This window comes from Dermochelys coriacea, chromosome 9 (assembly GCF_009764565.3).
Source record: "Dermochelys coriacea isolate rDerCor1 chromosome 9, rDerCor1.pri.v4, whole genome shotgun sequence".
Classification (NCBI taxonomy): domain Eukaryota; kingdom Metazoa; phylum Chordata; order Testudines; family Dermochelyidae; genus Dermochelys; species Dermochelys coriacea.
Window position 1 is genome coordinate 28632285 of NC_050076.1, and position 27980 is coordinate 28660264.

The following is a 27980-nucleotide window of genomic DNA, read 5'->3' on the forward strand; positions in this document are numbered from 1 at the left end:
AAGATGTTATGAAGTATAAATCAGTTATAAACCACATATCCTAGGGCCCAAATCTGGAAACTCTTAATTGCCTGAGTATGGGTTAGCAGGATCAAGCCCTAATCCAAAGGATGATTCAGGAGAAAGCAATACATGTATTTTTAAAATAGGTATAAATTGTTTTAATTACTGTTTTAGATGAGTGCTTAGCATTTTATATACTTAGATTTAAGAATTGTCTAGTTCTCATTTACGGGGAAAAAAAGCTAAAAGTTGTGGTTTTCTTTATGGTCCTTTGTATAATTTATTGAAAATCACAGCATCAAATCAGGTACAAATCAAAGTACGATTTGCTCGATAGTGTATTAGAAACAATCCTTTTAATATTTATATTGTAGCTTTTTACCCCAACAGTTACAAATCACCTTACCAATTTTACTCAATAGCTGCAGCTATTTCTGAGATGGACCATAGCATCTGCTTATTGGTGCACAACATTACCCAGCAGCTTAGGACAGGAAGTGAAGAAAATATTGCTGTATTCTGTTGGTTGACAACGTATGTTTGGATTGTTCAGTTGTCACCAAAAATGTGCATTCTAGATGTTTTAGGAAATGTGATACTGCCATTGTTTATGACATCATGTTCCCAGCAACCCTAGTGGGGTTACAATACATATACAAAACAAGCCTGTGTGTCAGGATATCTGGCTCTACTCTTCATTCACTTGCTGATCTTGGGCTAGTCATATAATCCCCTTAAGGGGGAGAGGAAGGAAATCCAAACTTGAGGAGCCTTCCTCAGGCACATCTGCAAATTGCATCTTTCATCTATTGGTTTTTGAATCACGACCAGGTCTATAACAGAAAAGGTTTGCCATTATAGGTACAAAAGTGTGGCTAATGTAGGCATAGCTCGGACTAGCAAAGATGTCCTTTTGTTAATATAGCTTGTGCCAGTTTCCATGCAAAATAAGCTATACCAATACAAGCAGTTTTAAGCTGGTATGTCTGTGCCTATAGTAGGACTTTTGCTGGTATAGAAATGGTGCAATAAGAAAATCATATCCTAACTGACATTACTATACCAGCAAATGCTTTGAGGGCCTTTTATACCCAAGTGAAATGTACTAGAATAGCTATACCAGTCAAATTTAGGCCTTGTCCACACCACAAACGCTTTGCTGGTATAGCTATACTGGCAGAATCCCCTGGGTGTAGACACAACTTAAACTCCTTTGGGTAGTGTTTCTGCCAGCATAAGGCCGCCACCATCCTGAACAACATTACCTATGCCACGAGAGGCACTCTTCTGTCAACGTAGTTGCATCCAAGTGGTAGTGGGGAAGGGAAGAGGTCGCCCTTTGCTAGCTTAGCTATGTCTGCTAGAGAGTGTTTTTACATGGCTGTTATAATATGAAATAAACCACATCAGGGTGGGCAATAGTAGAACATTTGGGGCACACCCTGGGTGTATTGTGAAGCACAAAGCCAAAGGCTGAATGTCTCTGACTACCTGTGAAATGTGCAAATAGCTCAGTAATGCACACCCTATCAGTGTATGCTTAAAAGCTACAAAGACAAGATAGAGCATCAAAAGTACCTCATGAATCTTCACTGGGAAAATAAGTGAGATTCTGCAAGGTAGTGGAACTTTATATGAATGACCTTTTAGTTTATAGGAAATCTGAGGAAAACGTTCTGAAGGCAACTAGGCTACTGAATGTAAATTAAATGGAGCGAAATGTATTCTATGACAAACCTAACTAGTTCTTACTGTAGGATATATGTGCCTGATGAATAGAGATAAGGACAGATCCAGAAGAATATCAGAGCTAGAGCTGAAATGTTACTACTTATGCATGTATCAGACTGAGGTGAGTCTATGATAAAATTTTAGAGAAAGTTCAGACCTGACCTGTCATCATAAAGCCAACCTCTTTATAAACTGTTTAAAATAGATTCTGTCTGGCTATGGGACAAAGTGAAGAAGAAATAACTAGAAACAGATAATTTGTGTGTGTCATTAGCATCTCACTGCCATCCATTTCTATCTGTCTCGATTTCTATAGTGGCACCAGTCATCATAGAATCTCAACTCTTAAGTACACTATGTTAGGAAATTGCAATTAAAAATGGCTTCATCTAAGAAATGTTTTGCTCTGAGTGTTGAATTACACAATTTTTGAACAGTCTTGAGAATTTTTTTTAAAGTAATAATTTGTCTCCATTAGAACCAAAATGCTGTTAGAGGAAACAATTTAGAAACCAGTTTTTAAAAAACTGTTTCCTAGCATTATAGGAACAACTTTGAATTGCAACCTTGAATGAAACATAGAATCTTGATGGAAAGGAAGTTTCAAAATCCATTTTAATATAAAATATCTGTTGCATGAAATAAATGTAAAGACACAAACTTTAACTTGCCACCTCTGTACCAAACTGTGTAGGTAGAATGGTTCAGGCCCCCTGTTCATAATATGGCATCTATATTGGGGGCTTGAGTTACATCCTAGTTTCCCCAGTCCCTCCCTACATAAATAAAGCATGGGTTCATATTTGGCAATTTTTTAAAAATAGGTCAACTACATTACAACTGTCAGGGCAACCAATTAAAACAGTTTTCTTCACCTCTGTTAAAGCATGGTTTAACCCCCAGAATGAAGAATGGATGAGACCTTAACTGTGACCTCAGATCATATTTCAGCTGGAGCTTTCAGCATTGTTTGAAGATATTTCCATAGTCCCCTCATTACAATAAGGAATTAACTGTTGGCTTAATTAACTCTGCAGGGTCCCCAAGTACACTTGTGTTTGTAGTGCAGATGGACTCCATCTCCAAGGGGCCAGGGAGGCTCTCTTGCTAATATCTGCCCCAAGAGACTGCAACAGTTAAAGGGAAGAGGGGGGAGTTGGGGGGGTCTCTTGGGAGAAGATGGAGGAAGATGGAGAGAGCTGGTACCACCTCACTACTTTAGGGGAAATTAAGAGATTTCCTCTAAGGAGATGGGGGACCCTAAGTAAGCCAGGGCTCTTCTTTCCCTAGCAGGACTTGGCACGCTCCATCCTCCCCCAAGTTGTGGGGATCCCATGGGGAACAGCCCTTCCCAGGGGATCCCGCAGGGCAGGGCTCTTCTCCCCACAGAGACACAGGAGACGAGGGTTCTTCCCCTCCTCCCCCCGCGTGGGGCAGGGGTCCTCCCACAGGTCAAAGCTCGCTTTACCCGCCCGGGTGTGTCTCACAGAGCTGGGAAGCGGGGGTGGGAGATCGAGTTTCCTCTTCAGGATACCAAATATGGTAACAATGGGAAAACGGCACCGCTCGGCTTTGTTATTCGGACATTGGCCCGACGCTGCAATCGGGGCTGGTATAGCAGACCGGGGGAGTCTGTGCCCTTCTGCGGCTCCCGTAGGGGCTGGGCGGGCTGATCTCTCTTTACAGCCGACCAGGCGGCACCTTTGCTCCGCCTAATAAGGCCACTTGTGCCTTCAAGTGTTGCAACCTGAATCAACCCCGCCGCTGGGGGCTCCGAATGAAGAGAACCCCGCAGACCTCCCCCGTCTCACCCCCGAGAGCCTCTCCTCCCATAGCTGAGACTCCAGGACGGCTTGGGGAGGCTGGCGCTCGGAAGGGAGGAGAAGGGGGCGGGGCTCGGGCTGCCCCGGGCACCCTGCTCATGAATAATGCCGCTCCCCAACTTTTTGCACCGCCTTATTCTCCGGCTTGAGAATTTTTCACAAAGTTTGTTTGGGACAGTCCGGGACTGGGAGCAGCCGCGGCGCAGCCCTCGTAGCCCAAAGCGCCTTGTGCGTCAGGCTTAGGCAGCCTGGATTGTGAGGATGTGAGGACAGAATCATCCCCGGCCTTCCAATTCGCCCTTGCAACGCGGTGCCAGCGCAGAAGAAGCAAAGTCCTGACCCTGCCCGCCTCTGCAGCTGGGGGAGAGCCAGCGACTCCGGCCCGGATCCGGGCACGGGCGGTAAATAGAACGTTCCCCGGGTCCCCACGTTCGGATTCGGAACGTCTCAGACCCCCCCCGCCCCGCCCCCGCCCCCTGCGTGCCTTGCTCCCCGCTGGAATCCGGACGGCAGCCAGCTCTCGCCCGGTGACAGCCGCGAGAACTCTTCCTTCCCCCTTTAAAGGAGCCCCCTCCTCCTCCCAGGGAATTGCAGCAAGTAGCCAAAGTTTGAGAGAAAGTTGCATAACTTTGCGTGGGGTCTGACTCGGATGCATTCGATCGTGCGAGATGCAGATTCGTGTTTGAGGGGACTGGCTCGGACCCCTTGCTTCGTCTGCTGCTGAGTGTCCGGACGCCGGGCACTTGAGGGAGGGGTGCTGTGACGTTTTGTGGGGGGCTGGATTGAAGTGCCTTTATCTGCTGCTGATCTCCCAGGGGCTTGTAGGATACAGGCATTTGGGGGGCACTACCTGCACCCCTCATTCGCTGATTGCCCTTCCCCTGGGGGACAGAGACTCGTTTGTGCGGGTGCTGCCTGGGACCACCCCCCGGTCGCTGCCGACTGCCCACCCCTTGACGGGATACAGACTGGTTTTTAGGGGAGATCTGCCCTGGATCCCTGATCGGCTGCTGCTTCTTTGCCTCCCGTGAGGTAGTTTGTTGCATTGAGCTCGTGCTGCGGGGCAGAAGATGAACCCTACTCCCGTCCCTCCGCCGCCGGGGCAGCAAGTGATCCATGTCACCCAGGACCTGGACACGGAGCTCGAGGCGCTCTTCAACTCGGTCATGAACCCCAAGCCCAGCTCCTGGAGGAAGAAGATCCTGCCCGAGTCCTTCTTCAAGGAGCCCGATTCGGGTTCGCACTCCCGCCAGTCCAGCACTGACTCGGGCAGCCACCCGCCCCGGCTGGGCGCCGCTGGTGCCCAGCATGTCCGCTCCCACTCCTCGCCCGCCTCCCTGCTAGGCGCCGGAGCCGGGGCCACCCCCAGCCCGGCTCAGCAGCACGCTCACCTCCGCCAGCAGTCCTACGACGTGACCGACGAGCTGCCGCTGCCGCCCGGCTGGGAGATGGCCCTCACCCACACGGGCCAGAGATACTTCCTCAAGTAAGTGGGGCCCTGAGACCCGGGCGGGGCGAAGGGGGCTGGGGGCAGCTGTAAGGACAGGGCTGGAAGAGACCTTGGCCCCGCTGTTTGTTGGGTGTGGGTGGGGAGAGGAGGTTAAAGGGGCCTTGCACCGGCTGGGCTGGGCCTGCTATGTGTGTGTGGAGGAATGTAAAAGGGACCTTAAGCGGGCTGTGTAAGGGGGTGTGTAAAAGGGACCCTGAGCTGGCTGGGGAGGGGAGGACGGACAGGTGGATGTAACAGGGACTTGAGCCAGGGGCAAATGAGGGCTTTTACTAAGTTCCTTATAGGGAACATTGATGATGGGGAGGGGGGGGGGAAGGAGACTCTTGGCACTGGGGCAGGGGGTGGGGATAAAGGGACCCTGGGGTTACTGGCTGTTTAAAATGAAGTTAGTCGTTGCCATATTCCTCTATGTTGACACAAAAGCTGGTAGTTCTGGCGTCTATAAAGTGCTTGCCAGGGCTTGACGATGAAGGGGGAAGGGTTAATTGGCTGGTTACCATATTTCTCACATGTTGATGCTGAAGTGGAGATAGCAAAGGCTATGGGATGGGATGGTTGCCAATGGTCTTATGTAGGTTGTTGAAACTCAGAAATTGGTGTGGGTGCCATGGAGAAGTTTATGAAACTCTCACAAGCCACATACACATAGAGACGGCAGAAATCACAGAGAGACATTCTACAGATGGCTCCATTTTAAGGAATTTCATTCAGGAGGACCTGGGCACACCCATTTACAAGTGAGTCTATAAGGAATGATGAAGTTGCCTAAAGGCTGGGCCGAATATGGATAGGAGATAATTTGCCATTGGTGAAGTTTCTGTATCCTGTAGGTTTTTTTGTTTTTTTGTTTTGTTTTATCTCCTTGACTTGCAAATTATCTTGACTGTTAGTACTGAAAAAGAGAAATTTACGTAGATAACCACAGTCAATTCACTCCACCATAATACAATTGTCATGGTTTGTCACATGATTTTGTCATGATAAATTTATCAAAGGACTCTTGGATGTAAACAGGATGAGAAAACTTAATCAAGAGCAAGAGAAAAATATAGGTATGATTGCGTTCATGGTCTCAGGTGAGTATATGCTGTGTTGCAGGCATTAAAATGTGACCTAAATGGTGTCACAGGTTAAATGTTGCAGTATATTAACATTTATTTCAGTGAGATGTAAGGTTATCCTTTCCTATTGTTTCCACATTAATTAGTATTAATGCACATGCATTCAAATAAACTAGGTTAAATAACTGAGATAGAAACTCACAAAAACGAGGGTCTTCAGATTAAGTTGCTTTAGTGTCCTTAGTTCAATCCTTTATTAACACAGAGTCAAAACAACATGATCCTTTATTAGACAGTTCTGTGACACTGTACAAAAATAATAAAGGTACCTTGCGCTTTGATAACACTTTCCATCAGTATATTGCTAAACGCTTTACAAAGGAGGTAAGCATTATTATCCCCATTTCACAGATGGGGAAACTGAGGCACGGAGCAGTGAAGTCACTTGTCTAAGGTCAGCAGGCCAGTGGGGGAGCCAGGAATAGTACCCATATCTCCTGAGGCCTAGTCCAGTGCTCTATCAACTAGGCTGCACTATTGTACTTTTCTTTAGTGCTTTCTACCTGAGAATCCAAAAGCATTTTACATTCTCTAATTAAGCCCCACAGCACTCCTGTCAGGTAGGGAACTGTTATCCCCATTTTACAGAAATGAGAAATAGGCATAGGGCAGTTTTGTGACTTGCCTATGGTGAATGTGTGTGGTAGATATAGGAACATAACCTAGGCCTCCTGGCGTTAGTTACAAGGCCTTCCTTCATATCTTGGGTGGCTTTTGAAAATTGAATGTATTTCTGCAGTGCAACTGGTGTAAATTATATTTTTAGCTTCCATATTTTTAAATGCATCCGATGAAGTGAGCTGTAGCTCACGAAAGCTTATGCTCTAATAAATTTGTTAGTCTCTAAGGTGCCACAAGTACTCCTTTTCATATTTTTAGTGACATTGGATACTTCCTTATACAAGTGAAATTTTTTTAAATTTTTTTTTTAAATATATGTATGGCAACATCATCCAGTATCTTTTTGGTTAATAATTCTGGCCAAAAGAGTATTATATTTTATTTCTGACATAGACATCAAACTGGTGCATAGTAGTGAAGCAGGCCTGATAATCATTGTATTTATTTTGATAAATTTCTTTTAATAGATTCATTCCTTCATTCATTCGTTCATTATAAACAAAGTGGTAGAATATTCAGTTTGTAAACAGTCAGTGACAGAAAACCTTGTTAGTGTGTAACAAATACATAGGAATAGTGTGGGAGTTCAACTGTTCAGGCTGCAGGAGATCTATATCCATTTAGCACAACTTCCCATCAAGGGAAATAGGAAGCTCCTTGAGCTTGAACCCAGCCATGACATAATATATGCCATCTGTATCAACAATGTATGAGAGGGCTAGAAGTAAAGGTAGTGAAGATTGTATTCTGCAGAAAATCAGTGACATGGTTTTATGATGATTTCATCATTTGACCGCTTTGGAACCTGAGGATGATTCCGGAACCCACAACCCAAACCATCTATGCACTTCCCCTGTGGAATTGAGGTCCCACCTTTGGTTGTACTCCAAGTTACTGTGAAACATGAAAATACACCTCCCCTATTCTGCCATTTTATGTTAGTCTACACTGGTGATAACACTCTGATGGCTCAAATAAGCATGCATCTAAGGTCTGAGCCTGTGAGTTATTGAGTGCTCTGAGTTACCACCTAAGGCAATGGGAGACTTTGTCACTGGGTATCTTTCAGGATTAGTTCCCAAGAGAGTTTCCAAGCAATGACAAAGCTATAGAAAGAAGGAAAAGATTAAAAAGAGACTGATAACTGCACTGTAAACAATCACCCTTAAATACAGGTTTTTCTGTTAATACCTGTTAGGACTCAGCCAACAGGTATTTTCAGGGTTTGGCTGATGGTGGCATTAAACATGATGAGTTACTATACTTTTGTCAGCAATCTGGCTTTTGGTTAACATCAAAGTGATCTCCTGTGCTCTCATCTTCACCCGTGCTGTGCGTATAATGCTGACCCAGTGGCAAATATGGCTCCCGTGCAAAACCAGTATTTACAATTTCCCATCATGCTTCTGTTTTTACCTGGGAAAGAGAATTGCACATGGGAGCACACAAGTCCATTTGCTGAAGATGACTGTCCACTTCTTAAGTTGCACTTCTTTTCTTTAGAATTCTACATTCCATTTGATAAATAAGTATCAAAAGATATGATAAAGTGTAAAAAGGTATGTGTCATTTACCTGGCCTAGTTATCCTGGAGCAGTACTTACTTATCATTATTCATTTTGTTTATCTGATCTTAAAATTGGTTGTCAGCTATACCTCCAAGCCCATGTCACACAATTGTGACACACAGAACTACTCGTATTCAGCCAAGAAAACCCCACAAAGTTAGATGCATTCCTGCTGTATAGGCCAAAAAAGTATGGCCCTCTGATCTCCGGCACATGTAAGCCCGAATAAAAATATCTTCTATATTTTCTCCTATAACAATAATGAAAAGAAAATCAGGACAAGTTTTGGGGAATTTTATTTTGTTACATTACTTAGTGCTTTATTTATTGTACTTTTTAAAATGGGCGTTCACAATTTACTATTCTTTCCTTTAATTAAGGTTTACATTGTGTGAATCACTGTCCAACCTGGAATCTTTTGTGTGTGTGTGTGTACTGTTGACTGTTTGTTTGTTTGTTATGGTTTTATTTGTCCAACAGAATTTGTTAATCATTAAATTGCTGGGTTTTTTTATTATAATTAAAAATCTGTGGAATGAAAGTTGTTATATGGCAAAGTGGTATTTTTTTAGGATAACACCTAGCTATCTAAAAATCAATTTTTGAACTGTCAAATATTACCACCGAGTATAATATATTTGAGTGAAAATAATATTTGTTGGAGAAATCCTGATTTAAAATAGTCTTAAATGATGTCTCTGACATTACAGATTATTTTTCACTTGGCTCTTAAGAAACAAGTAATAAGATTGGTCAGTCAGATTAATTTATTTTAAAAATGGTTTTGCTCAGACCACATAAATAAAGTTAACTTTGTGTATTCTTAGAGGCTATCTTTTCAAAAGTTTACATTGTCATCCAGCCTTCAACATTTATTTGTGCAGAGTCATTGGCATAAATCAGTTGTGAGGGAGAGGAGCAGAAGGAAGTTCAAACAGCAAAAATAAAATTGTCCTTCTTTTATCAAAGCACATTATATTTTTGTATTTGTTAAGGTTTTTAATGTAAGTTCAGAATATATAGATATCTATCTATATTTTCAAGATGATTAAATGAAAGTAATGATGGAAATGTTAATGAACAATGAGTTTTGGTTAGCTTTGCTGACCAAGAACCAGCTATGACTTGTAGAGATCACAGTCTTGCATGTTAATTCCTGTAGGGGTGTTCTGGCTATGACTGGAAGAAACATAAGTAGCCCCAGGACCGCTCCACCCTGTAATTATATACCAAACCACAGAAGTGGGGGGATGGAAAGCAGACTAATAAACACATTCACTCATGCAGTAATGTTCTCTAAAACATTTTTACTTTGTGTGCATGTGTGGAAAAACCTTAAGTGTGATTTTTCTTCTAATAAAGAGGATTTCTGCAAAGATAGGCATGCCTATGCATGGTCATTTTTTTGGTACATGACATTATCAATTTCATATTATTCAACATGCAGAAATGTGTCTGTAGTAATAAGGATTCTTCAACTAATACTTATTTCCACTTATGGTGTTATTTTTATAGAAGGCATAGCCTAATATTTCAAATGAAGTCTAAGCTTCAAGTGTTTTCTGTTTGGATTGTGATTTCATTCCAGAGGATAAACAGGTCTGCATAGAGTACAGTTTTTGCACTGAACAAATTTGTGGAACTGGTTGCAACTTTTATCTTTACCATTGTGTATTTCAAAAAAGTGTTATAGTAAATGCTAGCAGTTTAAAGTAAAATTTACAAGTAAAAGCTTACTCAGGGAAAAAGAAGTGTAATTGTTGGTAGTGTTTCGTTTATATGGCATGTCCCAAGTTTTCCTTCTACTGCCAATGGGGGGCTAGAGCTTGATTTCACATCTGGTCCATTTTATATTATTGATCATGTGCATGGAGTAGGGAAAGGGAGAGGAGATAGGAAGCAAAAGGAGACAGTATGAATATGCTTTTTCCAAAAAGGACCAACAAGAGCGTATAGTATTAAAGACGTTATTATATATACATATTTTCCTAATACTACTTTTCCATAGCAAATTCCAAAGCAATTTCTGAAAGTGCCATAGGGATTACTATTTATTATTGTTTAATGCGGACAATGTACTCAGTGCTGTACAGTACTCAAAAATAAAACTATTTGCCCTAATGACTGTAAGATGATAGTTAGTTCCAAAAGGGAGAGGAGTTATCTAAATCTTACAACTCTCTATTAAACTGGGTTCCACAACAGGAAAAAAAATAGTGTCCTCGTACTACAGTATTCTGCAGTAGTTGATCCAAAAGACTATGGGCCTGTCTACAGCCGGGAACAATATAAATATATTTAAACTACTGCCAACCACTGATGTAAAAGTGAAGCAACACTGTGGCTTACTTTGGTATTAATGTATAGTGTGATGGTGTTAGGCAAGAGGTCATACATCTTCACTGTTTTTAATTTTGTGATTTAGAAAGCTACTCACTTTGCAATGCCTCTTAGAGTATTTCATTCATGCTTTAGAATCTAGGTGCCTTTTCCCCATCTCTAGTGACTGTCCAGGTGGAAGGTAGTGATTCCATGACAGTTTTCTGAATGAGTAGGGGATAATCCTGGTCCCCTTGCCAATGTTCCCTCTCCATAAAAAAGGGGTTATAATGTCCCAGGGTGTATGGTATCTATTTCTGAGTCCACAATGGCTGCTGTATAGAATCAATGTGTGTATTTAACTACTTTACAAAGTCCTTTATGGGTATGAAAGTTTTGATACAAAATCAAAGTTTATTCTATGACAATTCAAATATGTCTGACTTATTAACAGAGAATTTGAGTGTTGAAATGTATCCATCAAAACTAAACAGATCTGATGACTCTGGTAATTGGTGAAATACAGTATATACCATTACAGTAGTTTTCCTAAATATATGCTAAAGTACCTTTCATTTAAGATCAGGTTTAACAGTAGTATCACTTTAATATCTAATGCATTACTTATTATGAGTCTATGGACCAAATTATTTTCTTAGTTACACTGGTGTAAATCCAGAGTAACTTCCATAGCCTCTGTGCAGCTGAGAACAGAATTTGACTTTCTCTCTCCACTTTCATGGGGATGGACTTGATCTACTGAGTATTTTTCCATTTCTAATTTCTATGATTTTTAAGAGTGGTAGCTGTGTTAGTCTGTATCAGTAAAAAGAATGAGGAGTACTTGTGGCACCTTTGGGTCAGACCCTCATTCCTGTGCAAAACTAGGTGACTGGGCTGTGCCCAGGGGAGATGCACTGCAATCCAATAGGAGAGGCAAACAATCCATTGATATAGTTTAAGAAGCAGGAGGTCATACATCATCCCACAGTCAGTTCATTCAGTTCCACATGGAGAACACTTACAGGATCAGGAACAGCATAGTCTATAGATTCCATTGATTTGGTAATCTATAGTACCATATACAAAAGAAAATCCAAGTGGAATTTGAAAATTGATTCTCTTAACCAAAGTTTGATAAGGTGCAAATCGCAAAGTCATTTATGGTTTGCCTAATTAAGGACTAAATAAGGACTTCAGGATTTGGCTTTGTATTATTTGAAGAAGATTGTTTGTTTGTTTGTTTGTTTGTTTTATTACACTGCAAACAAAATATCTTTTACGCTTTCAACAATGAAGAGTTTTCTGTGTGTGTGTGTGTGTGTGTGTGTATACACACAGGCACACACACATTTAAACTTGGTTTGAAAAAGTCATTATGAAAAATGTAATTTAAGTTCAGTAGAGATGATATTTGGGAATCAATCATGAGAAACCTTAATACATTTCTTTTGCAGGTCAGTAACACTGGTGCTGAAAGTTATGATAGAAAACACTAATAAAAGCTGTAGATGGTGGGCCATATTCTGCTGACAGTTACACGTTTGGAACCCTACTGTGTTCATTGTGGTTGTGCGCATGTACCGGAAAGCAAAATTTGGCTTTTTGTGTTTTAATAGTAACAAATGAGAATTTCACTTCTCAGAAAAATGTGCAACTGTATTTTCACATACATACTCACTTTTCTCATCTTGAGTTTGAGCACCTAATTTGATTATAGTTAGACTTGAAATAATTTGATTTTTATGGTAAATAGAGGTACATGTCAATTTCATTGTACACATAAACCAACAAAAAATATTTCCATTGATAACTGAAATTTACAGATAGGCAAAGTAAAAAATATGGAGCTTGAGAACTTATTAGAGTTTGATATAAGGCTCTGTATATTTTGACATGTATTATTGACAATTTTTTGTTTTAATGGTTATAAAACTTTAACTTTTTGAGTCTCAACGTCTGTCATTATATAATTATATATAAGAACATCTGATCCTCCCCATGACTTCATGTAACTGTGAAAATTTAAATTGATAAAATTTGAAAAAAAAATTAAACCCCATAATTTTGCACAAATGTGAAAATTGATAAAAATTGAAATAATGCTTAAAATTAAAATCAATATTATCTATCAAAATTATAAAAAAATAAAAGTTGAATTCTGCCAAGTCTAATTATGGTCTTCGGGCAAATAAATTTAATAGTAAAAATTGTAGGTATAATATGTCAGTTTACTCTTGGAATAATACTCTTTAGTACAAAGTCCTTAAACTCCTTGTCTTGCATGAAGTTGCTGACTTTCTGGTAGTTTTAGGTACTTTTCCCAGCTAATAATGGTGTTTAAAGGTAGTCTACATATATCTCACAAATTACAAAGAGTACATTGCCAGGGTTGCATTTGCTTGTATAAACATGTGAGTTAGTAGGGATGGTCAAGAATAATAGAATAGAACAGGAAGGAAACTTCATGAATGATTATTCAAAAGCTTACACTAGTTTCCCGAAGACTAGTTGTTGAGTGCAGTCATCTTACATTTTATATGTCTCTTTTATGTTTGTGTAATTTTTAAATGTATTACACAGTGTATACAATATATATGGTACAGGCAAACTTCCATACAATTAATGACAAAGTGCATTGCATGAGGGAGATTGGCAGGGAATTGTTAGTTTGCTGATTGTGTTGCTTTGGTTGATTTCCAAGTTTTAAGAAATTAACTTTCAAGCCAAATGTTACCTCCGAAACGTTGAATTGAAGAACTGAAAAACTGCAGTAGGTTCTCCCATGCGTATAGATTAATTAGAAATAAAACATGTTTTATAAATATAGTTAGTATTTAGGCCCTTTTTATTTGTATTGCTGCAAAGGTGTGCAGTTAGTCAAACTAGAGAATATAAAAGAGAAAATAGTAGAAAGTAGTATGTAAGATATAGGGACATCAGGTATCAGCTAGATCATTTTAATTTGTTATAATCCAGTCAAGAGGGTATAAAATTGGATAAGCTTCACTATTGTAAATTATAGAGTTACTTAACAGGACAAGTAACAATTTGTCTTCAATTATATCTTCACTTTAGGTGAGTTGTCCTGTTGAACTATTGTGTATGTAAAATCTCTTTTTTTATTAATGAGGTCCATTGATCTAAAGTTAGTTATTTTTAATTTAGCACATGTACCATTTCATTATAGGTTTCAGAGTAGCAGCCGTGTTAGTCTGTATTCGCAAAAAGAAAAGGAGTACTTGTGGCACCTTAGAGACCAACAAATTTATTTGAGCATAAGCTTTTGTGAGCTACAGCTCACTTCATTGGATGCAACATTATATTAATTTTGTGGCACTCAAATTGAACTTTACACTCAATGTAAGAAAATAGGACATTTATATTCAAAGGTGCACTAATTTAATTTTAAATAGGCTTATAATAATACCTTCAGTTAAAGTGGTGCAACTTCAAATATAGACCAGACCTAAATTCACTGTAGGTGCCAGATCCTGTGAAGTGCTGAGTGCTCTCAACTCTCATTTACTTCCTGTTGAATTCAATGGAGGTGCACTTGGTATCTTGCAGGATCAGGGCCTGTGTCGAAACCTTAAAAAAGCTCACAGGAACATGTTCCACCAATATCACACATGCAAAAGTAATTGTTCTTTGTGTTTATCTGTAGCTACATTTTAATAATTATTGAGCTGTGGTGATTATTAACCAAGCTTATGTTTAATTGTAGGCGTAGAAATGAATTCAAAATCATTAAAGGAAATTTGATACTTTCAGTTGCTCGAATGGGAGACAAAAACATTTTCAGGTTAACTTAAAAACTTTTCAGACTTTCAAACTAAATGAAAAATGGCAGATGAAAACATTATGGTTTAGTAGCCCAACATTTTGTAATTATTACCAAGAGTTTAACAATTCAGAATTTGCAGCAATGTTTTTAATTTAACCTCATAATTCACCAGATGTTATTTAGCAAACTGTTATTTGGGTTAAACATTTTGAATTGATAAATCATTGGAATATACAAGCGTATTATGAAATTTGTTACCATTAGTTATGAAATTTGTATGCAAAGGTATAAGAATAAATCAGTCATGTAGATTGAATTATAATGGAAATACTCTTATAGCAGAAACCCAGAGGCAATTAAGAAACAATGTCTAGGGTTCATAGGCCATGTCTACACTATGGGACTAGTGGCATAGCTATAGAGTTGTAGCTATTCCAATATACCCTGTAGTTTAGACACAACCTACAGTGACGGAAAGAGTTTTTCTATCACTGTAGGAATGCCACCTTTCCATGTGACAGTAGCTAGTTTGACTGAAGCATTCTTCTGTCAACCTAGCTACATCTACACCGGAGCTTAGGTCGGTGCAGCTACAGCACTCAGGGGTGTAGATAGCTGTATCAACCTAAATTGTAAATGTAGACCAGGCCTTAGAAAGTCCTTTTGAAAGCTGTTTGACATCTTGTTGACTGATAGGTATCTATTTTGGGTCTTGATTTGAAAGCTGCTGAATAGAGCAGAGTTTGGAGTTCTAAGTTAGTGTGTTTGTAAGCTGACTCCACAGAGCTGTTGCAGCTGAAGTGACAGATCATATTTACTGACACTGGTTATAAATGGACTATTTAACAATGTCTGTTTTGTATACTAAGAGCAAGGGCTGCCAAATGTAAGATTAAACATACAATTATAGTTTAGAGTTAAATGAAAAGAAGGAATATGCATAACAAATAATATCTAATTCCATTGAAATATAAGGTTTCTTTTCCAAAGGCATATATGAATACTTAGAGTAGATGCTTTTAAAATCAGATTGTTTCACTGGAGGAAATTGTAAATATGTGATCTGATTAGATAATTCATTTCTCTTCATGTAAGAGGGGCAGGGGGTGAGGTTGGGGGAAGAGGCAGTGGGGCAGGAAGGGGAATGGGATAGGGCAGGGGAAGAGAAGGGAATAGCATAATGGGGTGGGGAATGTGGAGGGAGGGAGAGGAGGAAATGGACAGTGGGAATGCAGGAGCCCTGCATGTAGCAGCTGGGGCCCACCGGTTAAGCTGGCCTAGCCCCCCCAGCACTGGCAGCCCCCCCTCCAGTGGGTACCCCTGCCACAGGTACCTCCTCCAGTGCCCTCCAAATAACCCCTCCGGCATCCCCCAAATGCCCTTTTCAGTTGCTCTTCCCCTGGCAGTGTCCTCTATTTGGGGACTTGAAATATGGTAACTTTAGGAGTTGCTCTGTTCTCATGGCCTTGGTTTCCGGAGCTGGTGAGAGTGAGTCCACTCTGCCAACAGCCGCCTGACCCCTGGGCTGGGCACCAGGCTCGTGTGGCCAAGTTCAGAGTTCAGTCTGTGTGACCCTGAGCCTGGAAGCCATGGGGCTGGGGTAGGGCAGCCAAGGGGAGCAAGGGGTGATTCCGCTCTGCGCGCAGGGAATGTGGGGAGAGTGACCCGGTTGCAATGGCAGGTCCCCAGGTGGCAAGCAGCGTGTGACTGGGCTGCTGAGAGCCAGGTACCCAAGAGGAATGAGTACTCCAGGGAGCCCCCTGGGGAGCATCTCATGGCAGCCAGGCTCCGTGGGCAGGGGTCGGCTTCCGGGGGTTTTGCTGGCCAGTACCGAGCTCCTTCAGGGCAGAGGCAAGAGCATGTTGAGGCGCCACTTGAAGTTGTGCCACCAGCTCTGCCTGGGAGCACCAGGCTGTGCAGAGGCGGCCTGGCTCAGGGAGCACAGCAGGGAGATCTGCTGAGCAGGCAGCCAGCCAGTACTCCGGCTCCCACAGCATGGAGAGCCGGGGGGCCCGAGTGGACTAAGGCCATTCCATCAGCTTCTGATCTGCTGGCTCCTGGCAGGGTGCAACAGTTTTCAAACTGCGGGGCACATTCCTCTAAGGAGGCGCACTCCACAATTTGAAAACCTCTGTGCTAAATGGAAGGCAGAAATCGGGGGGGGGGGGGCAAATATGATTGCTTCCCCCGGGCACTAAAATGCTTATTTATGACTCTGCTGGAAGTTCCAGTTGAAGATGGCTAAACATGAACCCTGCAGTAGGCCTCAGAAATATTTCCAAGAAAGGTTTTCTTGGATGAAATATGTGAGAAACTAATCACTAAGGGCTTGTCTACACTCAGAAGTTGCTCCAGTTTAACTTAAATTGGTTTAAAAATGATTTATTTTAAACCAGTGCAAATCCCTGTGTGGATACTCTTATATCAGTTTAAAATTGGTTATATCTGTTTAGCTTGCACCTGTAAATGTAATGACACAAGTAAAATTGATTTAACCAATAGAAGATCCATTCCAGTCTAACATTTATATGATTCTAAGTGTCTGCATGCAGAGTCGCACGACTTTAGCTAACTTAGTATAAAATTGCACATTTAGGGCAACTTCATCTGTGGATTAGGCCTAAAGTCCTTGTGCGTATTGAATGGATGACACCAGTCACCTATGTATCTATCTGTTGGTGTCAGCAGGAAATTTGATTGCTCCACATACAGTAGTGTTCAAAACAAATATCAGCTAGTACTTTTTTAAAGGGAGAAAAACCTGCAAATAGATATTGCTGAAGGGTAACAAAAATAATACCTTTTATATATTTTCATACTATTAACCTAGAACATTAAACTTTTTGTTTGGGATCATTCCAGAAAATGTGTTGTACTTGACCTATCTAAAGGAGTAAAGGATTTATAACTCGTTTGGGCTAATCAGAATAAGAAAGGAGAAGTATCAGTATGGGATTTTCTTTTGGTTTTTTAAAATCTTTTTAGTGAGTTGGTGGTGTTACCAACTTTTAAAACTCACTAAAGTGATATGAGCTGATTGAAAAGAAAATCTCCCTGAACACCTCAACTCGATAATGCATAAATAGGCTACAGTATGCAGGGTAATCTGCTGAACCCGAATGATAAATGTGTCTGATTTCAACTGTCTGACTGTGTAGAGACTACACAGTCTGTCATTTGCAGCTCTCTGCTGTTTTCTCTCTCAAATCCTGATGGAAGAGCCAGTGGTTAGGCTTGACTCGTTTCCTGTTTTAAGTATGCTTTGGATGAAGTTGAAAACCTGTTTATTTCACTCAGTCTGCTCAGCGTTACCCATAATTCCTTTACTTTGATTATGGAGGTTATTATAGGACAAGAGCTTCTTTGTAACAAAGCATATATAGTACTCTGGGGCCTAGCGTGACTAGAAGATATAAATTGTATGGAAGCAATTAAACTACAAGGAAATGTCATGTGGGCTGAATTTAAACGTACAGACTTGTGGCATTGATTAATTTTTTTCTCATTTTATACAGAGAGGGGAGAGTATTTTTTTTTTTTTAAACGTTTGGTTAAATCAAAATCCAGACCCAGTGTTATGTTAATGCCTGTGCCCGGCATATGAACTCTTAAATAATGTAAATCTTAGGGAAATTATACTTAGTATTTCTTTCCTATGATAATTTGTAAAAGGGAGATGTGGCTCCAGCAGTTGAGGAGAGCCTGTTTTTTGTTTTTTAAAAATATGTTGCTTTCTGAACATAATTGTGCCTGTGCCTGTATATTCTTCCCTTATTTGGGAAGCTGAACAGAGCTTACTGCAGTTAGACTAAACTTTTAGAGTAACATCTCCTTATGCTCAGGGGTTCTGGAACAATTTTTATTGTGGGGGTGCTGAGAGCCACTGAACCAAGTTGTAAACCTCTGTGTATGATGGAAACCGCTTCAAGCTGGGGGCACAATAGCACCCCTAGTTCCAGCACCTATGCTGATGCCTTCTTAGTTTTCTGGGGCAGGGTTTTCATTTCTGTATGGAGCTCTTCTAAATATTGACTTTTCCCAATTCCTCTACGGATTGAGCTTCTCTGACTCTCCAATGATTCATCCAATAGAGGATAAGTCACCCAGTCATAGTGAGTGGCCCAGATACGCTCCACACTATTATTAATCCTGCTGTTCCACTCCATCTTTTTTCTTTCAAGGTCAGCTTTCCTGTTTCACCCACTCACCATTTCTATTCAATATTCCTCATTCCCATTTTTCAAGTGTTTAGTGAGCCATAAAAAGAAAGGCCTCACAAAATGAACTTGAAAGAGAAGTTCTTAATGAAGAAGTAATTTATATTGGTTTGTCTGTATTTTTTTTTAAAATGGAGTATAATATGTTTTTAATTTGGTAAACTGTAAGATGTCTCATAACTTCCTAAAACTTCAAAGGACATTTATTGTCAGCTGTACAAATCTGAATAATATGTTTTTTTTTAGCTTTAAGCGTTCACATGCAGTGTGGTAAACCTAAACATAACAGTATCCTGGAGGATGGATGGCCCAGTGGTTAGGGTGCTAGACCTGGGCTGTAGTAAACATGGGTTCATTTTCTGCTCTGCCATGGGCAAGTCACTTAGTCTCTCTGTGACTCAGTTCCCCATTTAACAAATGGGGATAATTGTGCTTTGCTACCTCATAGGGGTGTTGTAAGGATAAATACATTAAAAATTAGGAAGCACTTAGATACAATGGTGATTGGGACATAAGTACCTAAGAAAGATAGGTTTCAGAGTAGCAGCCATGTTAGTCTGTATTCGCAAAAAGAAAAGGAGTACTTGTGGCACCTTAGAGACTAACAAATTTATTTGAGCATCCGATGAAGTGAGCTATAGCTCACCAAAGCTTATGCTCAAATAAATTTGTTAGTCTCTAAAGTGCCACAAGTACTCCTTTTCTTTTATAGAGGAAAGATAGCATTCATGATTATCAGAAATTGGAATGGATTAGAAACTGAATAGCCCAGTGTCCTTGTCTACGGAAAACTAAACAGACACAGTGGATGGTAAATTGTCTCCGTTATAAAAGATAAAATGCAGCCTGAAGTGGTAGTACCTTTTCCACAGAGCCCCCATCCCAGGATTCCTGGAGGTGGAGCTGGTGCTTTTACATGAATGGCCCTAACCTAGATCCCCAGGGATCGATGAGGTTGATCTCATGGCCTTCCCTGAAGGTGGCACTTCCTTGACAGGACAGAGATTTCCTCCACCAGAGGCACCTCCTGTAGGATTATTTTTAGAAGCTTTAGCATGTTCTGTGCAAGCTATGATACTTGTCCTGAATGCATCCTGTTATAGAACAAAACAAACTGCTTATTTGAATTCAGAGTGATAGGAAGAGACTTGATTGAAATAAGAGGAAGGCACTTTCATAAAATATGTTCATAACACTGGTATTTTAATAGGATCATAAAATACATTGCTGATTATGGATTATATTTTTAAAGGACTTCGTACCTGGCTAATAGCTTTGGGAATTTAGTTTGGGGTACGCAAACTGGGTAGTTGGTCATCTAAATATGTGTTTTGTGATTTATGTGCATAAATGTGGTTTTCTGTATGCATCAAGTTGTGGTTGTCAATGCGGAGTCTGCTTTTCAAAACTTTATCAAAATATGGGATTTCTAAAAACTTCCAAAGAAACTTCCCTTGAAACAGGCATGGCTTGTCCAGATAATTGGACAAGTTGGACAAAAGTAATTTTTCCAGTTGAAAGTTAATTCTTGTATAACTTGTGCTATTGCCTAAACCTTGTAGAAAGTCTGATATAGACATTCTCTGGATCATCCCATTGCAGCTCCTGTCCCATAATCCACCTAGAATAGACATTACGGAGCTCAAACAAAGTGGGCTTTGCAGCAGTAAATGCATTTACTACATTATACAGCCTGCATTACATGGCCAGTACTGTACAGCATTGTCTGGGACTACATTAAAAGGTCAAGATTTTCAGGCTGACAAGACTAGAATTTAGTGTGGGAGTTCTTTATAAAAGGTTTTATTCTTTCCCATTTTGGTTTTGACACTACATTTTCCTAATTGTTTTGACATTTTGTCCATCTTATTGCATGCCTACACAGACAGAAGTTTAACTGTGCTTGGAAATAAGGATGGGAAAAATGCTTTTTTGCACATTCATATTACTTCACTGCCCATGCCTAGGTTAAGAATGAATAGGCAAGGTGAAGTTAATCTGAATAAAAAATGATGTGCCAGATTCAGCCTATAGGCAGGTACGTGTGTTTGTGCATGTGCAATATACAATCCTTGTGCCAGCTGGGGCTGCTTTACCGATGAAGGATAGGTGGTAGAGCCACTGACCCTTCTGCTTCTTTCCCTCCAGCTCCAGGTGGAGGGCAGCTTAGTTAACAGCCCAGGGCTTCACGATAAGTTCTAGAGACGTGCTGAATCAGTTCATTTCCCAGCTAGCCTGGCCACAATGTCTCCCAACGTGGCCTCACCCAGTTTGTAGGTTGTACCTATCATCTAAATGACTTTTTTTTTAAGAAGGGGTGTGAGGTTCTACTTGTTTGATCATGTTTTATGTTAAAAATTTAAAGATTTCTGTCTACGCTTGGACGACACTATGGTGACAGGAGAATCAGTGCAATGATGATATCAGAAGAATCAAGAGAGTGAAACTGAGCAAGTAGAGGGGAAGGGATTTTGAATTAGGTGTTTAAAACACTTTTTCTTTATATAACACATTTAATTCCAGTGAGTGACTAACATTTTCCAGAAGCCAAATGTGTTAAAGATTCAACACTTACGCTTATTTAATAAATGTTGAAGAGCTCACAGTATACATGCTCTGAGCATAGGGTTGCCAACCCTTTAGGATTGTCTTAGTGTCTCCAGGATTTAAAGATTAATCTTTAATTAAAGATTATGACATGTGATGAAACCTCCAGAAAAACGTCTAACCAAAATTGGCAACCGTATAGACTGAGCATCTAGGAGATCTTTTGGCAAAGCCAGGAAAGACCAAACTTGACACTCCTGATATTCCTAAAGTTTAAAAAGAAAGAGAGAAAGAACCTCCCAGACTTTAAAGCAACAATAAAAATACCTTCTTTAAACATAATATTGAAACGGAGATGGGCACAAGCCCAATTTAAAAAAAAACTTTTTCAGGTCAACTTTAAAGTCTGGCTGTTGAGAATTCCTGGAAGTATTTATTTGGTACTATTGGGTAATTTTTGACTTTGAGTATATTCTTTCCCTGTAAAATGCAAGTATTTTTCAATTCTTTATTGACAATTTATTCACAAACCCAAACAATTGAGAGTTAAATCTGGGTCTCAGAGTTATTCTGATCTATCTTGTCAAGGCCTTTGTAGAGAATTGTTAGTTCAAGGACTATTGACGTGATCAGCTGTAACAGAGACTCCGTTGCAACTGACTCAGCAGGAATACTACACAATAAGATATTACATTTTCCACCCTTGGGAGCAGTGGTTATTGTTTTTACCTTGCATTTAATTTACATCTGGAAAGGGGAAACAAAGCTATGTGGAAAGTTTGAGACATGAATTAACAAATGGCTTTCTGTAATTTCTTTTAAGTCCTCTTTTTTTAGTTGGCCAAACATTTTACTTTTGAATTAATAGTCCTGTTTAGGGTTTGAGGTTTTATTAAAGTATTTTTTTAAAAGACACTATTAGTTGAGGCTTTGTTTGATCAGTGCTGCTGAACTTTTTCTTGTTCTTTATGACTGTTTATCTTAAAAGGCAATGGGAAAAAACAAGCTGTAATAGTAAGGCACAGCCTTAACAAATCATGTGATCTGATAGGTTTTTAAAATTTATTTATCGCCACTACAATCTAATGAAGGTATTGTAAAACATTTAACTAGATAAACTTCCGGAGACCAAGAAACATTAATGTTGGAAAAATGGCATTACAAAATAAAATTGGTTAGGTGTGTTGTAGCTTTTTTTCTGTTACCAGCAAAGAGTTTGATTCCACAAATCCTTACTCAAGTGAGCTATGCCTATTCAGGCACATAGTCCCATCAACCCAGACTACTCCTGTGAGTAAGGATTACTCACCTGAGTAAGAGATTACAGGATTGGATCCAGAGTGGGATACAGTATCCCATAGAAAGCACTCCCTCCCTTCTCCTTCCAGAAGTGGAATATAGCTTCCAAAACTTTGAGTTTGAATGTATGGAGTTAGCATCATATTTTCCCCCTGACAGAGAGAAGTTTGTGGCTTCACAGAAGGGCTATGGGTCTAGGCTTCATACATGGACACTGAGTAACTGAGAGGCTATCCAGTAGAGGGGCTAGACCCTCTGCTTTGTCCCCTGAGTTACCATTCCCATCCTGCTTGAATGGTTTGCTGATGATCCATTCTGCCATTGGCTCCCTCCAGGGGTGAAAGTAATTTAAATGACTTACTGGTACTCCTGAGTCCTGAGCAGGGGGCCGTGGCCTCGACCGGAAGAGGTGGGGCCTTTAAATACCCGGGCCCTTTAAATTAAGATTTAAAGGGCCCCAGGCTCTGGCCACCGCTATCGCAGTGGAACTCCGGGCCCTTTAAATCACTGCCGGAGCCCCGCCGCCGTTACCCCAGGGCTCCGGTAGCGCTTTAAAAGGCCCAGGGCTCCGGCCGCTGTGGGGAGCCCGAGGCCCTTTAAAGCGTGAGCCTGGGGAAGCCGGTCCGGTCTGACATGGCGTACTGGCTCTTGCCAGTACGCCGGGCCGGGCCGGACCGAACCAGCTTACTTTCACCTCTGGCTCCCACACTGTGATTTCATCCCTTTCACCTTTCCATATGTGGGATGAAGACAAAAGAATAGAAATCAATGCTGTTCCAAGAGTGGCTTTGCTCCAGATCTACCTTCTTCCTAGCAAAGGCTTGACCCATACTGATATGTGGGGATCCACCCACAGTACGTGCATGTGGCAGTTTTTCATGGGGCTTACAGGAGAGTTGGACTCAATCTTTATCTTGCAAACTATAATGTCTAATGTATTTCTAATGATTTACCAGTTTTACAGATAGCCTAAGCCTTAGGTCATGCATGAGTTATATGCAATATTTATCTTCCTGGATTCCCTGAAGCCATTGAAGCAACCCATCTGCAAGCTGAATTCCCATTCCCAACAAAGGCAGTGCTTTCTTCTGGTGTGTGTGCGCACTCAACCTGAGGCATCTGAAAGGGGATTATTTTTCAGAGAGCAGGTGCTCAGCACTTTCTGGAAATAATCAGGGTCTTCTAAGGTGACTTTAGGAGAGCACCCAAAATCACTTTTCACTCTTGAAAATGTAGGCTATAGGACTTAATCCTGAGTGATGTTGAGCCCCAGACCTAATGTGGACTTCAGCTAAAGTTGTAGGGGTTCAACATTTGTCAGGATTAGGCATGAAGTGTAGTTTTCAAAATAAAAATTTCCCTTCTGTTTTTTCATTATTTTTTGTAACAATAGAAGTGTTTGGTTCCATTTCGTAGAAGCTGTTGAACTAGGAAAATAAACACTAATACTCCTATCTTGGGGATGGTCAAGCTTCACCTGGTTGTTCACCAGGTTTTGTTAATTTAAATACACCTGTGGGCAAGATGAATGAGCTGCCTTTGTCACTGAGACCTTCTTTCCTCTTCCCCAGTCATGGAATAGGTCGGATAACTCCTATTCAATAATGGCTAGAATGCAGATTTTTTTTTTCCTGGCTTCTACTTATCTAAGCAGGACTATTCTGATTTGAAGGATTCTATCTAGATTATTTGGCCCCCAAATTGATTTACCTTTGTAGGTTTTTTTTTTCCCCCCGGTGCAGTCTATGTCTCTCATTTCCCCAGTCGAATTCTCTTTGAAATGGAATCTTCAAATAAAAGTTTAAAAAAGAAAGTTCATACACACAGTTGACTTACTCCTAACATAACAGGGATGATAATTAATGCTAGGAATATAGCACTGGCCCAAGAAAAGCAGTGCTGTCACAGCATGTGGACGCCACTTAATTTGTTAGAACCAAGCATAAGTAATTAATTTAATTATTTTAGGCTGCTTGAAAGATCAGCCTAAAAATGTTAACTGGTACTTTTAAAATTTGTTTTAAAGTGGAGACTTCATATTAATGAAAAAATAATGTCAATTATACTATCTTATAAAACTGTTTGATCAATCATATGTATTTTTTTGTTAAGTAGACTTTATTTTCAGGATTTCTCTGTGAACATTTAATAAAAGGTAAAGAAAAATTAAGTAAAAGTAGAATGAAATGGAGGCAAAATGTTATGCATAAAGTTTCTGTTCTTTAGGTTTCAGAGCAAATATAAAATCATCCTAATGCAGCAGCAGAATGATGATCAAGGCTGGATCTGTGCCAACAACATGTTGAAACAGTAGTACAGGAATGTGGAGAGTTTAATGGCAGGCCACTGCTTTTAGCATGCAATACCCTATGAGTGCACCTGCAGATTATGGTGTTGATCATCACGTTAGCTTGGGGGAATAAAAACTTTAAAATTCCCGAATTATGGTTGCTGCAACACTTTGAACTTGACTGGCAAAAAGTAGAATGCTTCAATAGGTAATTAGTCTGAATGACTTAATTTATTACCCCAAGATTAATCACTGAAATGTTGGCAGTACAGTTTTCTCCTTTAATGCTACATAATTGTTGTAAAATTCTTGGACTGTAACTTTTTTATGCAAATTTTGTGATCTGAAACAATTCCTGCCTTTTCAAAAAGTAAATGGTGAGAGTGAAAAGAGCATATGGCAAATTTTAATAAAAGCATGATTTTCATTCCATCATAATAACTAGTACTATATCACCAGAAGTTATTAGATGTGGTTTCATATCTGTTTTTCTTCCTGCATCTTTAGTCTATCAAATCACTGAAAGTAGACAATAGCGAAGATAGAAAGAGATTTCAATTTGTGACATCTCTAGAGTTATGGGAAGTGTCATAAAACTTCAAACTAACAATGACCTATTTTGAAGGCTTTATAACTTGCTCATAAAAATTAAGTTTAGGCTAACAGTTGTCAGAAAAGTGAAGGTTATTTTCCTGTGTAAGCAAATCCTAACAAAGATTGATCAACTTTGTTACGGTACAGCAATGTAAATGAACAAACAAACTCAACTCCCCCCCCCCCAAATATGTGCTTGGGAGTGGGAAGGTTGAGTAATTGACACTTAAACAGCTTTGCAAAAACCTTTAGTGTTAAGGATGCATAAATGTACAAACTGTTTATTACACATTTGTTATAATGACTTATTTTGCTGTGCATGCAATAAAAATATTACAATACAATATACCTACAGAGCCTCATGCTGCAAACATCTCAAACTTCATAGTATAATAACATCAAAAGTAAATCAACATATCTAATCCATACTGTAAATTGCAAAGAAAAGGTTTAACTATACTCCTAAAAGTACTGAGAATAGAACTTCTCAGAATCCCTAGTGGAAGAGTGGCAGTGATGGAGACATAATATGTGGCAAAAACTACATTCACAGGCTATTACATTCTTGACATAGAGCACCGAAAGCTTAACTTTATTCTTACTTCACCCAGTTGTCTATATATTCCTGAGCAATTCATACTTTTTCTTTTTGTCCTCTTTTCACAATGGCATATGCTAAGGATGGAGAGATGGCCCTGAGTTTCGTAATTTGTACTGTTTGTGTCACAAGCTATAGTTGCCGCCTCTGTGAATTTGTTTGATGGAACAAACTCTGCCATCATGTCATTGCATCACATTTGGGTGAAGATCATACTGTGCTGCATCACCTTGTGATGTAGCATAATAATGTGCTGACAGTTTGTGGGCCCCAAAAATGATTTCAGGACTTGTGAATGTCCAGCAAGCAGCTCTTTCATGATTTGCAGTTGCTCCTATTAAAAATAGAAACCTACCAGAGTCTGAATGTTTAATTAACACTGTTTTGAACTTAATTTAAATAAAAGCCATTGGGCTTTCATACTAAAAGAAGTCATATGGAGGCATTTATATTGATTTTTCTACTCAAACGAATGCCCAAACTGGGCAATGTAATTGCTCCTACTATTTGGTTCAGTATGGCTCTGGCAAAGTATATCTCTTAAAACATCCATTTCACTTTGAATTTTTGACAAAGGGTATCTTGGTGATTATCATCTGTCTTCCTCATTCTCTCTCCAATATGAATCTTAGAGAAAGCTGTATGTTAAGGGGATAAAATAAGACATAGTCTTTCAAATAAAACAGTATAATGAATATCCCTTATTACAGGAGCTTTGTCAGTTTCCATTTTGTGCTACCTTGCAAATTTTCCCTGTAGATTTAATCAGATGCTTGCATTTATTTGGGTAGTTTTGGAATATTGTCTGGCTTACTTTACTAAAGGGATGACTGTTGCTGAGGATATTGTCTCATGTACATTTCCTTTTTCTGTCAGGCTGGCCTCTATTAGAAAAATATTTTTCTCAGTCTTTTTTTTTTTTTTATCTTGGAGAAACAGAAATGCCTGGTTCATCTTCCTAGAAAAACAGGATGCTGTTAAGCACCCCAAGTGACAGTGAAATAGACTCCATTACCCACAATTAAATTTATACAGGTATCAAACAATATGAGTGTAAATGTGTGCCAGTTATCCATGTTGTGCTGTGATTGCTTCCTTTCCTCACATATTGTCTTGAACCAGTGGGGTATGCAGAGGTCTTTCCAGGGTTTATATTAACTCCTCTAGATCTTTGCCTACTTTTACAAAAAGCTACCTAAAAACCACTAGCGAAGTCAGTACAAACTAAATTTTCATACAGACAAAACGAGAAAGTAAGCAATTTTGCAGTTATAGTATGCTGTGACACGTTTGTATTTTTGTGTGTCTGATTTTGTAAGCAAGTAGTTTTTAAGTGAGATGAAACTTGGGGTGTGCAAGACAAATCAGACTTTTGAAAGGGGTACAGTAGTCTGGAAAGGTTGAAAACCACTCTGAACCATATATACAACACACACAATACACAGTGTATTCCGCCTTAAATAAAAGTATACAAATCCTTGACTAAACCAATGCTCAGAATAAATTGTGAGCAAATAAAGAATTACCTTTAGAGTACGTCCAGTCTGTATAAGTTTGTGAGGCCTCAGCTATATTAACATTTACAAAATAAAGAACTCCTGCTGCAACTCTTACTCCCATGTGAATAGTCTTTGAATTCAGTGGAACTACTTGTGTTAATAAAGATTGCTTGAATCTGTTCCCCACTGTAGATAATGGCAAAACAACCAATGGCACTGGTCAAACCAGTATACATACAGTCATATCAGCACTTCTGTGATTAAACGTTTTCAAGCTGAACAAGTGAAAAATAAATTTACCAGATGCTTGTTTTCACTTGTATTAATTTAAAAAACAGCTTTGATTTTATAGATGGAATGAGGCAAGGTTGTTAGTTGACAATATGTTACAATTGCTTCTGGTCCTCTGAAAAAATAAAACATGAATTATTGTGTTATTAAAAATTAGCTACT

The 27980-nt window shown here is 39.8% G+C and overlaps 1 protein-coding gene across 1 annotated transcript in view; it reads left to right on the forward strand.

The window, feature by feature from the left end:
* The first annotated feature begins 3545 nt into the window (after positions 1–3545).
* The window catches only part of WWTR1 (WW domain containing transcription regulator 1), a 128106-nt gene continuing 103671 nt past the window's right edge, over positions 3546–27980 (forward strand). The window contains exon 1 of the mRNA XM_038417750.2: positions 3546–5043. Coding sequence (XP_038273678.1) covers positions 4628–5043 — 416 coding nt within the window. The 5' untranslated portion in view covers positions 3546–4627. The remainder of the gene's footprint in view (positions 5044–27980) is intronic.